Source organism: Coloeus monedula, assembly GCF_965178545.1.
Source record: "Coloeus monedula genome assembly, chromosome: 15".
NCBI lineage: Eukaryota > Metazoa > Chordata > Aves > Passeriformes > Corvidae > Coloeus > Coloeus monedula.
The window spans coordinates 154,200-171,449 of NC_138795.1; the positions used below are offsets into that span (position 1 = coordinate 154,200).

General features: G+C 40.7%; 1 protein-coding gene across 4 annotated transcripts in view; it reads right to left on the reverse strand.

The window, feature by feature from the left end:
• Nucleotides 1–15,901, reverse strand: part of KDM3B (lysine demethylase 3B) — a 50,633-nt gene extending 34,732 nt beyond the window's left edge. For all 4 annotated transcript variants that reach the window (XM_082291777.1, XM_082291776.1, XM_082291775.1 and 1 more), the window contains exons 1-7: nucleotides 15,673–15,901; nucleotides 8,143–8,310; nucleotides 5,614–5,727; nucleotides 5,058–5,163; nucleotides 3,471–3,595; nucleotides 2,680–2,748; nucleotides 1,181–1,762 (exon numbers count right to left, since the gene is read on the reverse strand). In XM_082291777.1, coding sequence (XP_082147903.1) covers nucleotides 1,181–1,762; nucleotides 2,680–2,748; nucleotides 3,471–3,595; nucleotides 5,058–5,163; nucleotides 5,614–5,727; nucleotides 8,143–8,310; nucleotides 15,673–15,843 — 1,335 coding nt within the window. In that variant the 5' untranslated portion in view covers nucleotides 15,844–15,901. The remainder of the gene's footprint in view (nucleotides 1–1,180; nucleotides 1,763–2,679; nucleotides 2,749–3,470; nucleotides 3,596–5,057; nucleotides 5,164–5,613; nucleotides 5,728–8,142; nucleotides 8,311–15,672) is intronic.
• Between the last annotated feature and the right edge of the window lie 1,349 nt (nucleotides 15,902–17,250).

The window sequence follows — 17,250 nt, forward strand, 5'->3', positions numbered from 1 at the left end:
GTTTAAAATGGACTAATAGTCTGCCTGCCAACTCTGAAGCCAAATTATAAATGTTTTTAAAAAGTGATTTGGGGTTGGAGAGAGGGAAAGAAGGACAGTTGATACCGTAATTTCTCAGTACAATTACACGATCTGTAGTTGCTCCCAACTCTGAATTTATTTCTTTTTTGGGGGGTGGGGGATAGAAGAGGTCATATTACATTGTATTATGCTCATTATGCAACACTCCTGTTTTCAACAATTTTATTTCTCCTTTACACCTTACCACCTAGGCATCTTTATCCCAAGGTAAACATCTAACCCTTCCACCAATTCCATTGGCTTATACAAAAGACAGGAATGATAACAATGCCTTTAACCTCCAGGCAATCACACTGGACTCTCTTAACATATCTCCCATTTTCTTTTTTTATACAGTAGATGGCGAGATTCTTTATTTTTGTTGTACTTACTGAGGTCAGTTTCATTTTTGTTTTGTTTTTACAAATCTTCATTTGATTTATTTAAAAAGTCTTCTATTTTAACAGGGTTTCCCTTCTATTTTTCCACTCTTTCCATTGTAAACAAAGACATAACTAAAAGGCCTTCAAAATGCTTTCAGACTGAGCTCTCATCTGAAATACTTTAATTATTTCTTTGGTTTTAGTCCTAGATCGTATACAATGGAACTGGCTCATTTTACTACTATATAGATACCACAGCTCTAACACACAAGACAGCCATCTGTTAAAGGTCCTCTAAATGTAGGTTTATCATTTTTCTGGTTTTGAGGCTTTTTTTTTAAAGTAACTTGAATGTTCAACTCAGTACGCATTTTCACGCAGATTTGTTTATATAAAGGCAAGAGATTTTAAGCAGGTTATCTGCCACATGACGCAACAAAATTAATTAAGTGCAGTGCTTAGTGTTATGTTAAAGCTGCATTTCTCAGATTAAGGCTGAATAAGCATAAGAGTGCTACACAGTTGTCTCTTAATACTCCTTCACCAATCATCTTAATTTTCTTTTGAGTAATTTCTTAGGTCAGGTAGCAGGTTTTCTTTGGAAGGAGACAGACTCAGGAGAGAAAAAGTAGGCTTTTTCAATTCCGTGGACACACATTGTAACAGGAGTATGTTGCAGAACATATGCCGCAAACACTTAAATCTTTCTGAAACATGTTGGATCATGAGCTACTCACCTCTCCCTGGGCTTGGGATCGGACTGTTTTCAGTTTCTCCTGTCCAGTAACAGCTGGCAAACTGGTATCAGAGATTCTCACAGTTGTCGGTGTCAAAGCAGGTGTAGTAACTGCAGTTGTAGAAGTCACTGTGCCTTGGCCAACCTGTTCCAGTGATTTGCCTGCCTCTTTACATCCAGATCCAACTAGTAATGGTTGTCCAGTCACAGAAGAAAATGGAGTGAAGGGCAATGGTGTGTCACCACCAACTGGCTCGTCTTGGACTACTAGTGTTCGGCCATTCTCTTTGGTGTAAGTAGCAAAACGAATATTGCGATTAATCTGAGGAATAAACGAAGGCAACTGCTTGGCCCTTGGATCCAGTCCTGTTTCACTACTGGAGACTCCTTTCCAAGGACCTCTGCTTGCCTCACCTCCGTCACTACCATTGCTATCTGCCTCACTCCTCTCCTTTAGCTTCTTTGTTGCAGGATCACAACCAGGATCTGATACATTTTTCCTTCTCCTTCCGTCCTTTCCCTCCAGGCTTTCTTTCTTCTTTTTCCCTTTAGTTGATGATTTAGCTGCTTTTAGGCCCCCTCCCTGTAATAGACAAAGCCATGCAATCACTAAACAGAACAATCAGGATACCCAGTCAAAGAACTTCTTTTCTGTAAGAACAGAATATATTACACTGCTCTGAAGTTTAGGAACACTTTATCAGAAACTGAGACATCTAAAGAGAGATGCTATGTGAGCACAGAACACAAGCATTAAGTGCAGTTGTCTTTTTTGTACTAGAATAAGATCTGCACAAGAAATTTTTTAGCTGAGCTACCTTGCTGTAGCATGAACATCACACCAAATTTTGAGAAATATGCAATACTCCAACAAAGCTCTTCATAATGTATGAATACCATCTGCACACTAATTTTTTCTCCAAGTATAGACCCCACGACTCTTTTCAAGGGCACGCTGTCTGTCCACTACACAAAGCCTACAATATTTAACTACAGGAGATAGCTTGCCCTTTAGCCTACGGTAAAAATTCAGGTTCAAATGTTATCATGGAACCTCTCAACTGAAGCAATGAAATGCCACAAACACACAAGCCTGCTTACAAGGCAGAGAAGCCAGATGGCAATTTTTAGAAATGCCTTAAAAGGTCTGTGAACCAGCACAGAATGATCCTTTTAGAAAAAGGCAGCAACACTACACCTTAAAATGGAGAACAACCACCACGGTTACACTGTAACTGATCCCCTCTCCACGATCCATGCTAAACTTAGTAAACAGGCCTGAACAAAAAGAGAAGATTGTTTCAAGAAAGCTATGACCATCAAAATGGTAAACAAAATTTTCCTGTTCCAACTTTAAGAGGAAAATTATGAAAATTATCCAAAATCTACAGTGAACACTGCAGAATCTTTTAGTCCTTTCCAGATTTTACTTATTTCAGATCAAAAATTTTATGAAGTTTCATACTGTATATACAAGACCTGAACGAACTGCTGTACTACCTCGCTTGGAGAAGTGTTATCCATCACCACATGAATCAGTCGAGGATCCACCGACTTTATCTCACCACTCTAATTTTTATACGGATTGATAATGAGGAGGTAGGAGAAAGAAAAGCAGAGGTTAATTTTTAATTCAAAGTATATAGTATCAACATAAGAGACCTCAATACACAGTTACTGTGCAGGCCCTCTCCCATTTACCTTTTCCTTCTGTCTCACTTTCTTAGTAATACTACAGCCTTCCAGTTCACCTTCTATCCTTTTGCTCCTTCTCTATTTGAAAAACTTTCAGATTTGATTCCTACTGCTGTTTCCATGTATATTTGTTCTATTGAGCATTTCTAGAGGTACTCATGCATTAAACACAGCTCTTAAATTTGATTCAACATTGTTCCAGCCCTCTGCATGTTCACTCCGCTAGGTGTAGAAAGGACTACTGGAAGAAGCACCTCAGTTTAGCCTAAGTATCCTCACCAGTTTCTCCGCAAAAGGAGCAACAAATATCCAATCTCTGTATCTGTGCTTGGAGGTTACATTTTTAGTTCACAGTACTGAAATTCTTACAGCTTTTCTTTTTTTAACAGTCTGTGTGACACCATTTATTCTGGAAAGTCAACATAATAGGAAAAAATACTAGAAAAATACTGTGAATCCCAACACAAATAATTACTCATCTTTTAAAGCAAAAAAACAAACCAAAAGAGTAAGTTTGGGCGAAGCTGTGATTCTCCACATACAGATATTGAGGAATGGTATTTTAGGAACACCAAAGCAGTGCTTCTTATTTTTACCTCAGTCACAGACACCTCCATAAGACGAGTTATTGGATCTTGGTGGCTCACAACACCACAGAGCCAGCTATTTTCATCCTCTGGTTGATAAACTTTAACTCTTTGGCCTTGGACACTGTAAGGACCTGGAAAATAAGGACTTTGAGTACATTTTCCGAACAAGCTTTGCGTCATACTAGTTAGGAGTCACACAAAAAAATGGTTCTGTGCACTTAATTAGGACTTGACGTGTCATCTTCCAGGTGGAAAGAAATTAAAACACTAGGGCTTCTGCTGCAAATTCTGTGTAACCAGGCATTTTATCCCAAAAAGTCAATAGGTCCTCATTGTTGTAACTCAAAGCTATTGTGACGACAAAATGAATACAGTTTACACATAAAAAAACCAAACGTGAAAGACCAAAATTAACTCACTCCTTTGACAAAATCACGCTGGATGGGGGCTCCTTGCTAACTAAATTATTTTGCTTTCTAACCTACAGGTTAGTAATCATGCAGCTTCAATCCAGTAAACAGTCCCAGTATTCTGACTTAGTTCAGATGTGTCAAATCCCAGAAAAAAACCCATGCATTTCAGAGTAGAAACGTATTTGGATACCCAACACCTCTAAATCAACCAGTCTTAGTTCTTTCACACAGGTAACAGATTATCTACATAAAGGTTTCCTCTCACCCTCCCCTTGCTCTCCACATCGGCATGCTGAGCTTTCCTCCTACCCTAAGCCCAGACAAAATAAACCTCTGCTAATCTTGGATCATCAAAATCCACGTGATCCAACAACCTGTTGTGACACAGCCAGAATTAGGGACTTCAGAAGAAGGCTTCGAACTGGACAATTCTTAAGCTACTTGCTCACGTAAGAAGTATTGCCCTCATAGAACTTCTATGAATACACATTTTATTTGACCAAAAGGCACCAAATTCCCTTAAGAATTACATCGTCCTTCAAATGTAAGACAGTGGTCTGTCTCTAGGGTGCCTCCCTGGCACATGAACTCTGCATAGAAATTATTTTAGCACTTGACCAAAATGACCCAAATCTGACAACAAAAGCCACAATCAGGCTTAACCCTAATACACAACCCAGACAACAGATAAGGTACTAACTCTATGCTGACCAGCCACATCCACACGTATATTCAACTTAAACAACGGATGTATTAATTATCAAAATGTCAAAATTTGAATTGCCATTACAAAAGAAAGTTTCTGAGGATCAGCAAATACAAAGGAACTTCAATTCTCAATTTCCACATTTACAGAACAGACCCACAGAAAAGGGGCAACACTTTAAAAATTCAAAACTAAAACTTAAAATAGGGAAGCTGTAAATAGATGGATATTGTCCTACTTTAACTACATCTTAAGTGACCATTCCCAGTAGGTATTTCTGGTTGTATCTCAGCAACTGCTTACCTGTATCTGTGATAAAATAATGTTTCTTTGTAAAGAACTTGCAAAATACAGAAAATTGACCTTCCAAATGAAACAGTAACAGATACTATTACTATCCTCCTTCACAAATTCCAGCATAGTCTTACAGCTGTTGCACAACAAAGTAGCTCCGAGATAGAAAACACACCTCACCTCTACTAAATATCTCCTGAAGCTTCTGGTCGCTGATCAGTGCATTGACAGATTCTCTTAGTGAAGGCTGTTCCTGCAGAATCTGATTTTGACTCTCTGTTGCCATCTGCCAAAAACAAACAGTTTTAACAAAGTACAGTCTTCTAGGGTAATAGAATCATTAGGTTTTACAGGACAGCTCTTCTTGGACTGCAGTCAGAGATGACAAACAAGAAAAAAAAAGTAAAATTAAAAAAAAAAATATTACTGAGCATGCCAGGAGGAATAAAAGAATTAACTATGCAAAAGCTGTTGCAAAACTTCCACTGCAATTATCAGCTACACAATGACATCTAGCTCTCCAACTGAACAATGTAGAGAGTATTAGTACTTTTCGCATGCAAATGGAGGTCAGTGTAAGGACCTGGCTATGCAGGGAAACAAACACAAATACGTGACAGGGCAGTCAAAGGAGAAAGATGGATATGTCGGTGGAACAGTAAGAAAAAACCAAAACTAATCTGACAAGCACAGCCCAAAGCTAAATTCACATTTTAACTGAATACAGTTCAAATACCTGAAATAAGCGTAATCCACTGGCATCAGACAGGAAACGTAAATGTCTGTCCAGAAGAAATTCCACTGGGACCACAGAGCCTAACCCCAGTTTATCTACTAGAGGAGTGAAGGTCTGTGACAAATGACAAAAAAAAGGAAGTTACCAAAATAACTGAGCACACATACATGCCACCAACAATTGATTTCACAAGCTTTTTAGATTTTAAAAAATTAAAAATTTTAATTTCTCAACTTCTACCTCCCAGTGCTCAAGTTGTAATGCAAAATATTAGTCCTTATGTCTAAGCCAATAATTCTTGCATTACAAGCAGGAATTACAGACAATTGGATCCACTTTTTCATTAGATCTTCAAGCAGAAATGAAAACACCTGTGGTGGTATTTGGTTTTTCACAGGTAAACACCTCCTGATGCTCAGGTTAAAAAAAAGCTTTGGTTAATGATTCAAACTATCTAACGTATTTCAGATACAGCCTTATGAAAGGAGTGGTTTTATTCTTCTACAGAAGTTAGCTGTAAGGAATTTATATGCTTATTATTGAATGAGAGAATTTTTGGCCAGTGTTTTGCGAAAAACTGAAGTTCATAGCAAGTGTACTATTTAAGTTCAAGATGCAGGGCAAATCACTAAAAATACCTAGTGGATTCAGAAACCTTGTAATAGCAGAATCAGACAACCTTATAAAATAACTTGCTGATGGAAGAGGATGTTGCCAGCAAGAGTCTTTGAAGTGTTATTTGTCTCATGCTCACACTTACATGATTTTAACACACAAGTATTCATGACATTTTTCCCTTAACAGCTCTCATCAAGTTTGTTTACACTCCATTCTCCTGTACACAACAGTATAAATATAAAAATTTATTTTCTCAGTTTATGTAGAACTATTTCCTGAAAGCAAACAGGACTACAAAAAAGAGACAATGAAGAATGAAAACACATTCATAAGTGATATATCTTAAACAAACAAACAAAACCAAACAAAACCAAACCAAAAAGCAAAACCCCAACAAAACCCACCATCCCCCACACCCCTGAAACATACCATCCCCTTTGTAATGCTAAGTAGTTGGTTACCCATTGCCAATATGTACTCTGGTGCTTTGACTAACTCCAATCTCCATTCCCATACAGTTATCTGGGTAGGCCTGTAGTACCTAGAGAAAGCTTCAATGCTCATGTGGATGTCCAGAGTAGGGAAATATTTTTTCAGCAAGCCTACAGGTAAAGCTCGAGTTGTAGTGGAAATACTCTGGAATCATTACACAGTCAGCATGCAGACTATGGTAATACACCCAAATCACTTGGATTTTGACCTATTTGGGAATCAACTGAAAAATGCTGTTCCTGTGTAAAAACAGTTTCCCAGATGAAACTAACTGGAGTTAATTTTTGGAGACAAGCTGGAAATACACTGAAAGGAAAACTTCACCTCTGGAAAAAACATTCTCTCCAGAGTCTCTGCTGTAAAGGCCTGGTTTTCTTCTGCCTTAAGCCAAGTGCAATAAAGAAATCCTCAGAGAAAGACGCAGTGATGAACTTGCTCAACTTGATCATTTCGTGGTGCCCAAGTGCCCCTTTAAAACACTAAATTCAAATTCTACCAAGGCACACAATCCTTGATGGGGAAAAAATGTTTCAATGTAGCCACGCACAAAATGTATTAAAAAGCAGAGTAGGATCCCAAGTAGTCCAAGGACTGTGGGAGGAGAAAAGAAACAAAAGAAGGGCCAAATAATAAAAATTAAACAGCATAAAAATGAGGGAAGGATTCTCACATATAATCTTTCCTCTTCAGATGCCACTAAGAGAAGAAATATATAAGGAATGCTCATCACTATATACTACTCATCAGGATGTTTGCAGAATGGGTATATTCAGATATGCTAGCTAAAATACACTGGCTTTGTTTTCAAGTGTCATGACATGTAGCTGCCATGTAAACAGCAATATGGTTAACCACATCAAGAAACATGAGAAAATTTTGCATGTCACATTAGTTAATGCTGACAGCAAAATGGAAATAAATTTTTTAGATTCGAAGTGGCCAATTCAATATGTCAGGCACAGCACGCAGTCTGTTCTCTTCCCCAAGATGCCTTCTGGTATACCCACTGAATTGATGCAACAGCCTTTACCATACAGAGCTCCGGAGAGTCCTTCATAGGACTAAAAGGCTTATTCTCACAATTCAGAAAAGCCTAACATACATAAAATTTTAAAATAGGGCAAAATGACCTTTTCAGATATATAACACGTTTCTTCAGAGACTAACCTGTAAATAACACATTTCTGTAAAATATGTCATAGCAATTCCTGGGGCAGGAACTGGAAGCCTACTGCCTCTCCAGTGCTTTCCCAAAGGCGCTATTAAGCGCCAGTTAAGAAACTCCTGTTAGTAAAAGTCCATCCCCAAGAAATTTTTGAACCTGCAAAATGGTGCCCTGTACAATATCCAAGCCTCAAGTTTCACAGCGGAGCTGATGAAAACTTCTGAGGATCTAAGGGCTTCTGGTCAAATACTCACCAGTGCAGGCCACTGTGCCTGCGAGATTCGAGTCCCCTGAAGCATAACTGGATCATTTCGTGGTGCCCAAACCAATGATCCTTCCAGCAGCAACACTATAACTTCTTCAGCATGGACTTTCACCCATGCATGTTGGTTCCAGTTACAGCCATCAAATTCCACAAAGATCTGATTGAAAAAAAAATTAGAAGGTATTTAATCTCTTTTCAGACACTTAATAGAAAATAACATTCCTACAATCCTTATGGAAAATGAGACAGCAGCTTTAGTAAGAAACATAAGTATTGCAATATTAATACTGAGAACACATCAGCATAGCTATCAAATATTACAAAAGAAATGGGAATCAAATTCACAATTACTAACCTATGACCAATTATTTATCCCCAAACACACATCACTGGCTCCAAATGCTGTGTTTTCCTATACAAAATTAAAGACATGAGAATTGTTCATCCCAAAATACAGCTAATGACCCAGTGCAAGCCTCTTTCACAGGAGGATTTTTTAGAGAATTTCAACCCTCTTACTTGGCACTTCAACAGACAGCCTGTATCAGTATGATTAACTGACACTCACAGAACTAAATGCTTCAGCCTGCAAGGTTTGTGTTTACAAAACCCACTCTAAACCAGACGTTTGTCTTGTCTTGTACATTATTAAAGTCCCTGAACAAATGCAAATATTTTGGATGACACGAGATTACTGAGAATTACCTACTTGCTAAATTTTTAATTACCTTATTTACAAGTGTAACAATATAAACCACACTACACACACTACAAATCTAAATCGCTGTTCTGAGATATCCTCCTTTTTTCCCATCACAAAGGACAACTGTTAAAGTCATATGAAATGACATGGCAAGAATGCTAAGGTTACAAATCTCATTCCATGTCCTAACAACTGGAGCTATTAAGAGTTAGAAAAGTCACATTCCAATCTCTCATCTACACAATTTACATACTTGCCAAATATAATCAAACATGTCAGATGAACGGCAAAAAAATTACTAATCAGTTAAGGAACACTTTAAGCTGGATGGTCAAAACAGAGTTTTGTAACCATTACAAGATCACTGGGGAGCGACAAGGTACAGAGACAGACAGCTCTCTGCTTTACCAATAAACCCTATTAAGAGAAGTATTAGAGACCGCTTACTCCTCTACCCCACTCCTCCCCCCAGACTCAAAAGCTCAAAGTCCAAGGGAAGAGGGAAGGAACATGAAGTAATTCTCCTGATGAATTCTTGAACTCCATTACTGCTTAAGCTGCCCTGCTGAGAAACAGTACCGGACCTTTCAAGATATCCTTCCACCAATTCAACAATTTTCAGCAATAGAGTGGAAACTAGACTGAACACCTTTCCATTTTCAGTGGGCCTATAGCTTTCTTAGTATTATATTTGTGCTACTTTGCCAGTAGCATGTGACATAATGAGAAAACTATCACAGAAAAATAACTACATGGAATAATTTGTTTACAATGCATGCAGCATTAGTGAGGTAATAATCCTGTTATGATTCTCTTATCACAAAGGTTATATGAAAAGAGGTTGTCATAAATAATTACTACAACAATGCTGACTTTGGAATATATGCTTTTTTGCAAAATACTTAAGAATTTGATTAAAAGATGGGGAGATTTTATAAGTAACAACACAGAGAGGACCTCTCACTGGCATGTCCCCCTAAAGTACTTGGCAAGGATCACCAAAGGCAGACAAACTCAAACAAGCAATGAAGTACAGCTTACCACCCTGCCCAAATAAATGAGAATACCTATTAGGTTCATTTTATTACTTCACTCAAGATTTAAACAAGCCCAGCCTACATCTCCTTCTATGACAAACTGACCCATTTAATAGATGAGGGAAAGGCTGTGGATGTACTTACCCAGACTTCAGTAAAGCGTCTGTCACCGCCTCCCACAGCATACTCCTAGAAAAACTGGCTGCTCATGGTTTGGATGACTGGACCCTTCGATGGGTAAAAGACTGGCTGGATCACCAGGTGCAGGGAGTTGTGGTGAACAGCACTAAATCCAGTTGGGGCTAGTCGTAAGTGGTATTCCCCAGGGCTCAGTTTTGAGGTTGCTCCTGTTTAACATCTTTACTGATGATCTGGACATAGGGATTGAGTGCACCCTCAGTAAATTTGCAGACAAGAGCAAGTTGGGTGGGAGTGTTGATCTGCTTGAGGGTAAGAAGGCTTTGCAGAGAGACCTGGACAGGCTCAATCAAAATCGCTGCCCAAGGACAACGACATGAGGTTCAACAAGGTGGGTCCTTGCAGCACTAGGTCCTACACTTGGGTTGCAGAAACCTCCTGCAGAGCCACACGCTTGGGGAGTAGTGCCTTGGGAGCTGTTCGGCAGAAAGGGACTTTGGAGTGCTGGTTGACAGCCACCTCAGTAAGAGCCAGCACGTGCCTAGGTGGCCAAGAAGCTGAATGGAAACTTGGCCTGTATCAAGAATAGTGTAGCCAGCAGTACTAGGGAAATGATCATCCTCCTCTACTCAGCACTGGTGGGGCCACACCTCAATCGCTGCATTCAGTTCTGGGCTCCTCACTTTACAAAGGACATTGAGGTGCTGGAGCGTATCCAGCAAAGACCAACAAGGCTCCACAAAAGGTCTAGAAAACACGTTTTATGAGGAGTGGCTGAGGGAGACTGCATTTGTTTAGTTTTGAGGAGGTTCAGGGGGGATCTCATCATTCTCTACAACCCCCTGAAAGGAGGTTGCAGTAAGGTGGGGGCCAGTCTCTTCTGCTGTGCCTGCAGCAAGAGGACCAGACGAAATGGATTTCACCTGAGATGAGATTCAGAGTAGATGTTAAAAAAAAATTTTTCACTGTTCAGGTAGTCAGGCACTGAAATAGGTTTCCCAGGGAGATGGTAGAGTCACTATCCCTAGAGGTGTTTATGAGGCATCTGGCTCTGGTACTGGATGATGTGGTTTAGGGATTACAGTGGTAGTGCTGGGCTGACAGTTGGACTTGATGATCTTACAGGTCTCCTCCAACCTTGATGTTTCGATAATTCAATGATTCTAAGATTATTTGCCTTGGGATACACACACTCTTTGTATAATCAACAAGCTTTGACCTGAAGCTTAATGCCACCTTCTCAATAATCTGAAAATAAGAAACCAAAGCTAATCTTCTCAAGTTGCAAATTCTTCAGAAGAATGTCTCAGAAACTGTCACTCTCTCTCCAGAAGCACCTACATCAATGTCATTTAGCATACTAAGCAACTCTTAACAAATGAAATTCATCCCTGACTACAACCATTAATGTCAAAATGAACAAGGTAAACATCAACAAAAGCATGACATTCTGGAAGAAATTTAGGAAGACGTTGTTGTGTGCTAAGCATGCAAAAACTGACAAAAAAACTTGACTATGCAAGAAAGCCTCCCCATTTTCCTTTGTGTTTTGCCAACAGAATGTCACTATCCAGTGTGGGTGAGACACTCCAAAGGGACTCCCAAGAGTGAGCACTGGAATCAAGGCAGTCAGTACCCAGCAGTGCTACCTCAAAAGAGCATAAACAGTAACAAGACAGAAATAGAGTTCTTTCTCACCCCACTCCTCATCTGTAACTTGATAACCACATCAAATCTGCTAAGATCCTTTTGTGAATGTTTGAAGTCGCAGTGAGTTTTCTCTACCTCAGTTACACTGACAAAGAAACCAAGATGTTTTTTTTAATAAATCCTGTAAACGTATACAAGCTACAAATGCAGAGGTATTCCATCCCCCTCATATCATCCCTGTTCCTTCCATTTCAGCAGCACAAATGATTAGAGAAGACCTCATTACCCTATTGAGCCCTGAGAAAAGTAATCAATGGAGCCATAGAAGACATTCTTTGCCACATGTGCGTATTTTTCAGTGTGGATGTCTATCTTTCTCACATAAAACAGAGAAAACAGAAAGATCAGCAGGGAAAAAAACCTTGTGGCATAACAAGGATTCACAGGACTTTATACTTAGGCCACCAACAAAGTATCGCAGAGTGAGCAGAGAAAATGTACATCCACTACTTTTGCACTCAGCTCTTCTTCACAGAACTGTATTTTAATCGCAAAGCAGATAAAAATGTACTTGAAGAAACATTTGACGTTCCATTTGTTCTTAAAAATCTCTTTTACAACAAGAAGCATTACATATATGCCTACTGCCAACACCAATCCAGCCCAGTGTTTTGCCTTCAACAGCAGCAATATGAGACATTACTTAGGGAATGAGACAAAGCCTTACATCACTTCCTGGTGCTCCTTCTCCGCATGTATTCTTTTGATACGCAAAAACATGCAAGTGCCTTGCTGCCAGGGAGAATGATCAAGGAACATGATCACCTCTGCAGAATGGAAGGAAATGCAGAAAAATAGAGTGGCACAGAAAACAATTTCAATCTCCTAGACTCACGCAACTCCAGTCTGCACTGAACCTTCCCACCATTCTACAGCCACAGTGAAAAGTCGCAGTCTGAAAACTCCTGTTTCAAAATCCCTTACAGTTTGAAAGTCCCTCCAAGTTCCCCATTCAGTCCCAGAAAGACCTTAAATTCTGCAGCAGACACGTGCACAACAGACAAAAACTTCTACACACCTCAGCACAACAAACAGGATAGGCATGTTTTCCCATGTGCTTCTCTGCTTTCAAGATGACTTTCATGTAGCACTCAAAAACTGCTTAACAGCACACAAGTGCTAAAATCAGTCTTGTAGGGTATCCCTCATCTACTACATACAGCCTCCAGATAGGAAGATATTCTTTCTCAATGTGACCTAGTTAAAACAAACTAATTGAAATAACCTGATACTTCCGATTAATTCAGAGTTCTGATACTTGCAATGTATTTAAGCTTATGCCACAATCCAGATAATTTCTAAATACCAACTTTATTGCATGAAATCCCTTATGAATAAAATACTTTAAATTACATGTTTTTGTTAAGGTGTATAATCTACATATCATGTACAAGGAAAAATATCTTCAGAATACATTCAATTATGTGCAGATTACTGTAAGAAATAGATAAACTCAAGACACAAAAAACTTGGATAAGACAAAACATTCCATAGAAAAAATAACTTATTATACATTGGGGAGGGGAGTGCAGGAGAAGGGGCAATCCTTTGTACACCATCTACCATGGGATTATTCCACAACAGTCCCTATTCAAAACACTTTGTGTCCCAGGCCTCCTAATTTTCATGGTATTGTAGAGCTTGCCTATCCATTAAAACAATCATCTCTCATACTTCTGTTCCACATAAGAAAAGCAGTACTGTCCTTCATGTGACACATTGAGTTATTTTGCCATTAGCATGTACCATGTACTTTCACAATATTAGGAACATACTGAGATAAAGCTCAACAGGTCTTTAATGACAGTGTTCTAGTAAACATTTTGAGAAAGAGGGTAATACCTGTTTCCATTTAGAAGAAGCAAAGCTGTTTTCTAATAGCAGCATAGTTTTTCCTCAGGATTTGTTCTAGATGCTCTGAAGATGGGACCACAACTAGGACTGACCATTATAAATATTTTTTTTTTTTTTGGTGGACTAACCACAATTAGATTACTCCACATCATATCAAAGTAAGAATGTCTAAGAGCTACTCTCCATAACCAAATTTTTACAGGGGAAAAAACCCAAAAATCTTTCAGAGGCTTTACTCTATCAGAAAAAGTAATAGCTTCCCAGAATTCCAATATATTAAAGACAAAAAAAAAAAAAAAACCCAAACAAACATGGTTTTAAGTTTTATACCTCTTGTCTATTCCCAAGATTTATGCCCTAGAAAGGTGCAGATATTCAACTGCAGTTTTGTATTTCTAAAAGCCCAATGTGAGACTACAGTCTAGTAACTGAAACCATCCCTATAAGATACTACGAGAAAGGACAGACAGATAGACCAAAGAGTAGAAAATACATTTTTCCTAGCCTTTATCACACCTAGTCCACATTATTACCTTAGAAGAGTATTTCCGAAACAGTGGTTGACTGCTTGGTGCCAACTCATCACTTCTTCTGACAGAACGAATTTAAAAAGAGCTCTTTTTTGATAGTATATCATTGCCATTGTCACAGTAGTATTCATTATGCATGGAAGAGTCCATGAAAGCACTGAATGTCCCACATTACTCTAAATTCTGCCCTGACTATTTTACACAGTTCACATTTTACAGTTCTCGCATAGATTTTGAGAACACACTGTTTAGAGACAGCTGCACCCCTGAAACAGTATTAAGTGGAAGGTTGTTGATGGAAAGAACTGGGGAGAGAACAGCAGTGCTGAATGAAAGTAATGAATTCACACACCAATGAAAATGCAAGAGTACTGATGACACACGTCCAATGCAGTCTGCTACAAGAGTGGCTCTTCAACTGGATTTTAGCCCTGATACACTTTCACAATTCAGATAGTCTCAAACACTTGACACATTTCCCTTTTGAAGAAACCCTTTCTGCATGGGTTTTTCTTTCCTCCTCCTTGAACAAGTCAGACAGCAGCTTGAGTACATAACCACAGCTCTCAACTGCAGACACAGGGTGCCAGGCTGCCCAGATTTGCAAAGCCAAAACCAGCACACTGCTTTCTGCTGACAGCTGTAGGTGCAGTTCTAGAACAAGGCCAAAGAAAGCAGCATCACTAGAGGATGGATGTCAAGGAAACTTCTCAAAGTTGGAACTCTGCAAACAAGCCCAAAAAAACTTATTGTAACTACTAATTTTTAAAAAACTAATCATAAAGAGAATTAAAACTCTTCATAAACACAGAACCTCATTCCCACTACCATGGGTCACTAAATCAGACACAGCCCTCCAAAGCATGCCAGCACTTACAGTGAGTGCCTGCAGAACTAATACATGCAAAGAGAAACTCCACCAATACATTTCAAGAGCTCTTTTTAGGATCTCCACCCAAGCGGTTCACTGAGCTATACTAGAAATAAACCAAACAAATGCTAAAGAGTGCTTAAATACATTACACTAACCCAAACTCCTACAACTGAAAACAAAATCTGAGACAAAACCAAATGGATGATCCTCACTCAAAATTGCGCCCTCAATACATATTTTCATATATAATTTAGGCTGATCGAGAATATTTAACATATTCCCGGTGGAAAAACAAACAAAAAACCCAAGAAAACCCAAAACAACGTTTGGAGGTTATATACACACAGCCAGAACAGCACCAGAAATGTCCCAGACGTATTTGTTTCATATGTATGTTACTTCCAACCACCGCACCGACGGTGCCGGACCCGTCACATACCTGCCCGGCAGCTCCGCCGTCGCGCTCGCCGCAGGCTAGGCCCGCCGCTTCCAGCCCCGGAGCGCGTCCGGCGGGCCCGGCGCTGCAGGGAGGGCTTGGGCCGCCGACACAGTTCGGCCACGGCACCCCGCCCGTCCCCAGTCTAGCACGGCCCGTTCGCGGCCCTCGCGGGAGGCTCGACCCGCAGCCCCGTCCACGGTAGTGTGCGCCTCCCCCTCCCGCCCCGGGCCTCACCGCCAGGTCCTGGGGCACCGCTCCGCTCATGGCCCTCACGGTGCCGCTCCGCCAGGCCCGTGCGGGCAACGCAGGCCCCGGCTCCGACCCTGCCGTCTCGCCCTCGCCCGGCCCCGACGCCAGTAGCAGCAGAAGCCGCTTCCCCACGGGAGAGGCCGCCGCGTCCGCCATCCCCGCCGGGCAGAGCCGCCGCCGCCGCCCGAGTCACCGAGAGGCTCCTGCCCCGCGCTGGGCCCGAGCGCCGCCCGCCGCCGTCCCGGCGTGCACTGCGCGATGGACCCGGCCCCCCCCCCCCCCACCTTGTTTTCCCGGCCCCACAACGCCCCGCGCGGGACGGGCGGGATCCGGGCGGTCTGAGGGGCCGTCGGGAGGGACAAGCCCCGCGGCGGGGTAGGTGGGCCGATCGGCGGGTATGAGCCTTCCCTAGGCAGAATCTCTAACGACCGCCAAGTTCAAAACCTGGAATTATTGCAGAAATTAAGGAGTTTTAACCTAAATTTCGAGGTAAACATACAGAAGAACCAGTGCCCGCGTCTCAGGCTGGATCCCACAGATAGCATGAGGAACTGCTGCCGGCCCCAGAGGAGCGGCAGCGCCGCACAGGGCCGGGTGCTTCGCTTTCCAGTGAGGCAGATTTTGGAAAGGCGTGCATTTAGGAATTACTTAAGGTACAAAATCAGTATGTTAATGAATTCAGCTGTTACAATTAGCTAATACATCTAGTCGATGTATTGAACAGTCGTCATGTAGCGTAGCACAATGTCCTAAACCTGCCCCTTTTCAATATGAACAACCACAAAATACTTAATAATCCTACAGTTTGAAAAATGACATGCGATTTTATATCTGTTTCTGCTTGTGCAGTAAAGGCACACTAGCACTGATATAAACTGGAAAGAGGAGCAGATGCTATACTCCATACCACCACAAGGATACTCTTGTGGAAGCAGGTTTTTCTTTTGCCCGTATTGTTTCTTCACTCTGGCAGAATCCCATTTGACACTGAATTAGCAACAGCAAAGGCAAATTGCTTGCTTTTACTTTCATTTATTCAAATGATTGTGCCAGGTTGTTTTAAGTAGATGACATTTCCTCTTTGTTACTTTCTAGTTAGAGGGATACAATGTACTGACTGGAATATGGGTAAGGCAATGCCCAAAGCCGGTTGAACAACTACCCAAAACTTCAGAGTATCAGCAGCATCAGCACTCAGTGCTCTCCTCCTGTGCTGTACAACACCTCTGAGTTTTGATTTACTACACACCACTAGATTTACTAACTCCCCCCATTTTTTTAAGTACAATACCTACATGAAACATTACTGAATGGTAGCAGAGCCATTGTCTTGCATCTAAGTTGAGTGCCATGGTAAATCCAAGATCAGTACTACATTCTTTGAAGACCAGTCTTTGCCCTCATGTCTTAAGTTTCTTTACTGAAACAGTAAGATCATCAGCTATGCACCAGAAATAGGACCACCATGTGAAAGATTCCAAGTGCTCCTATGCCCCTTCCCATTCCACCAGCTCAGACTCCCATTGCCATGATAAAGCAGACCAGCATTTCCCATCTCCCAAG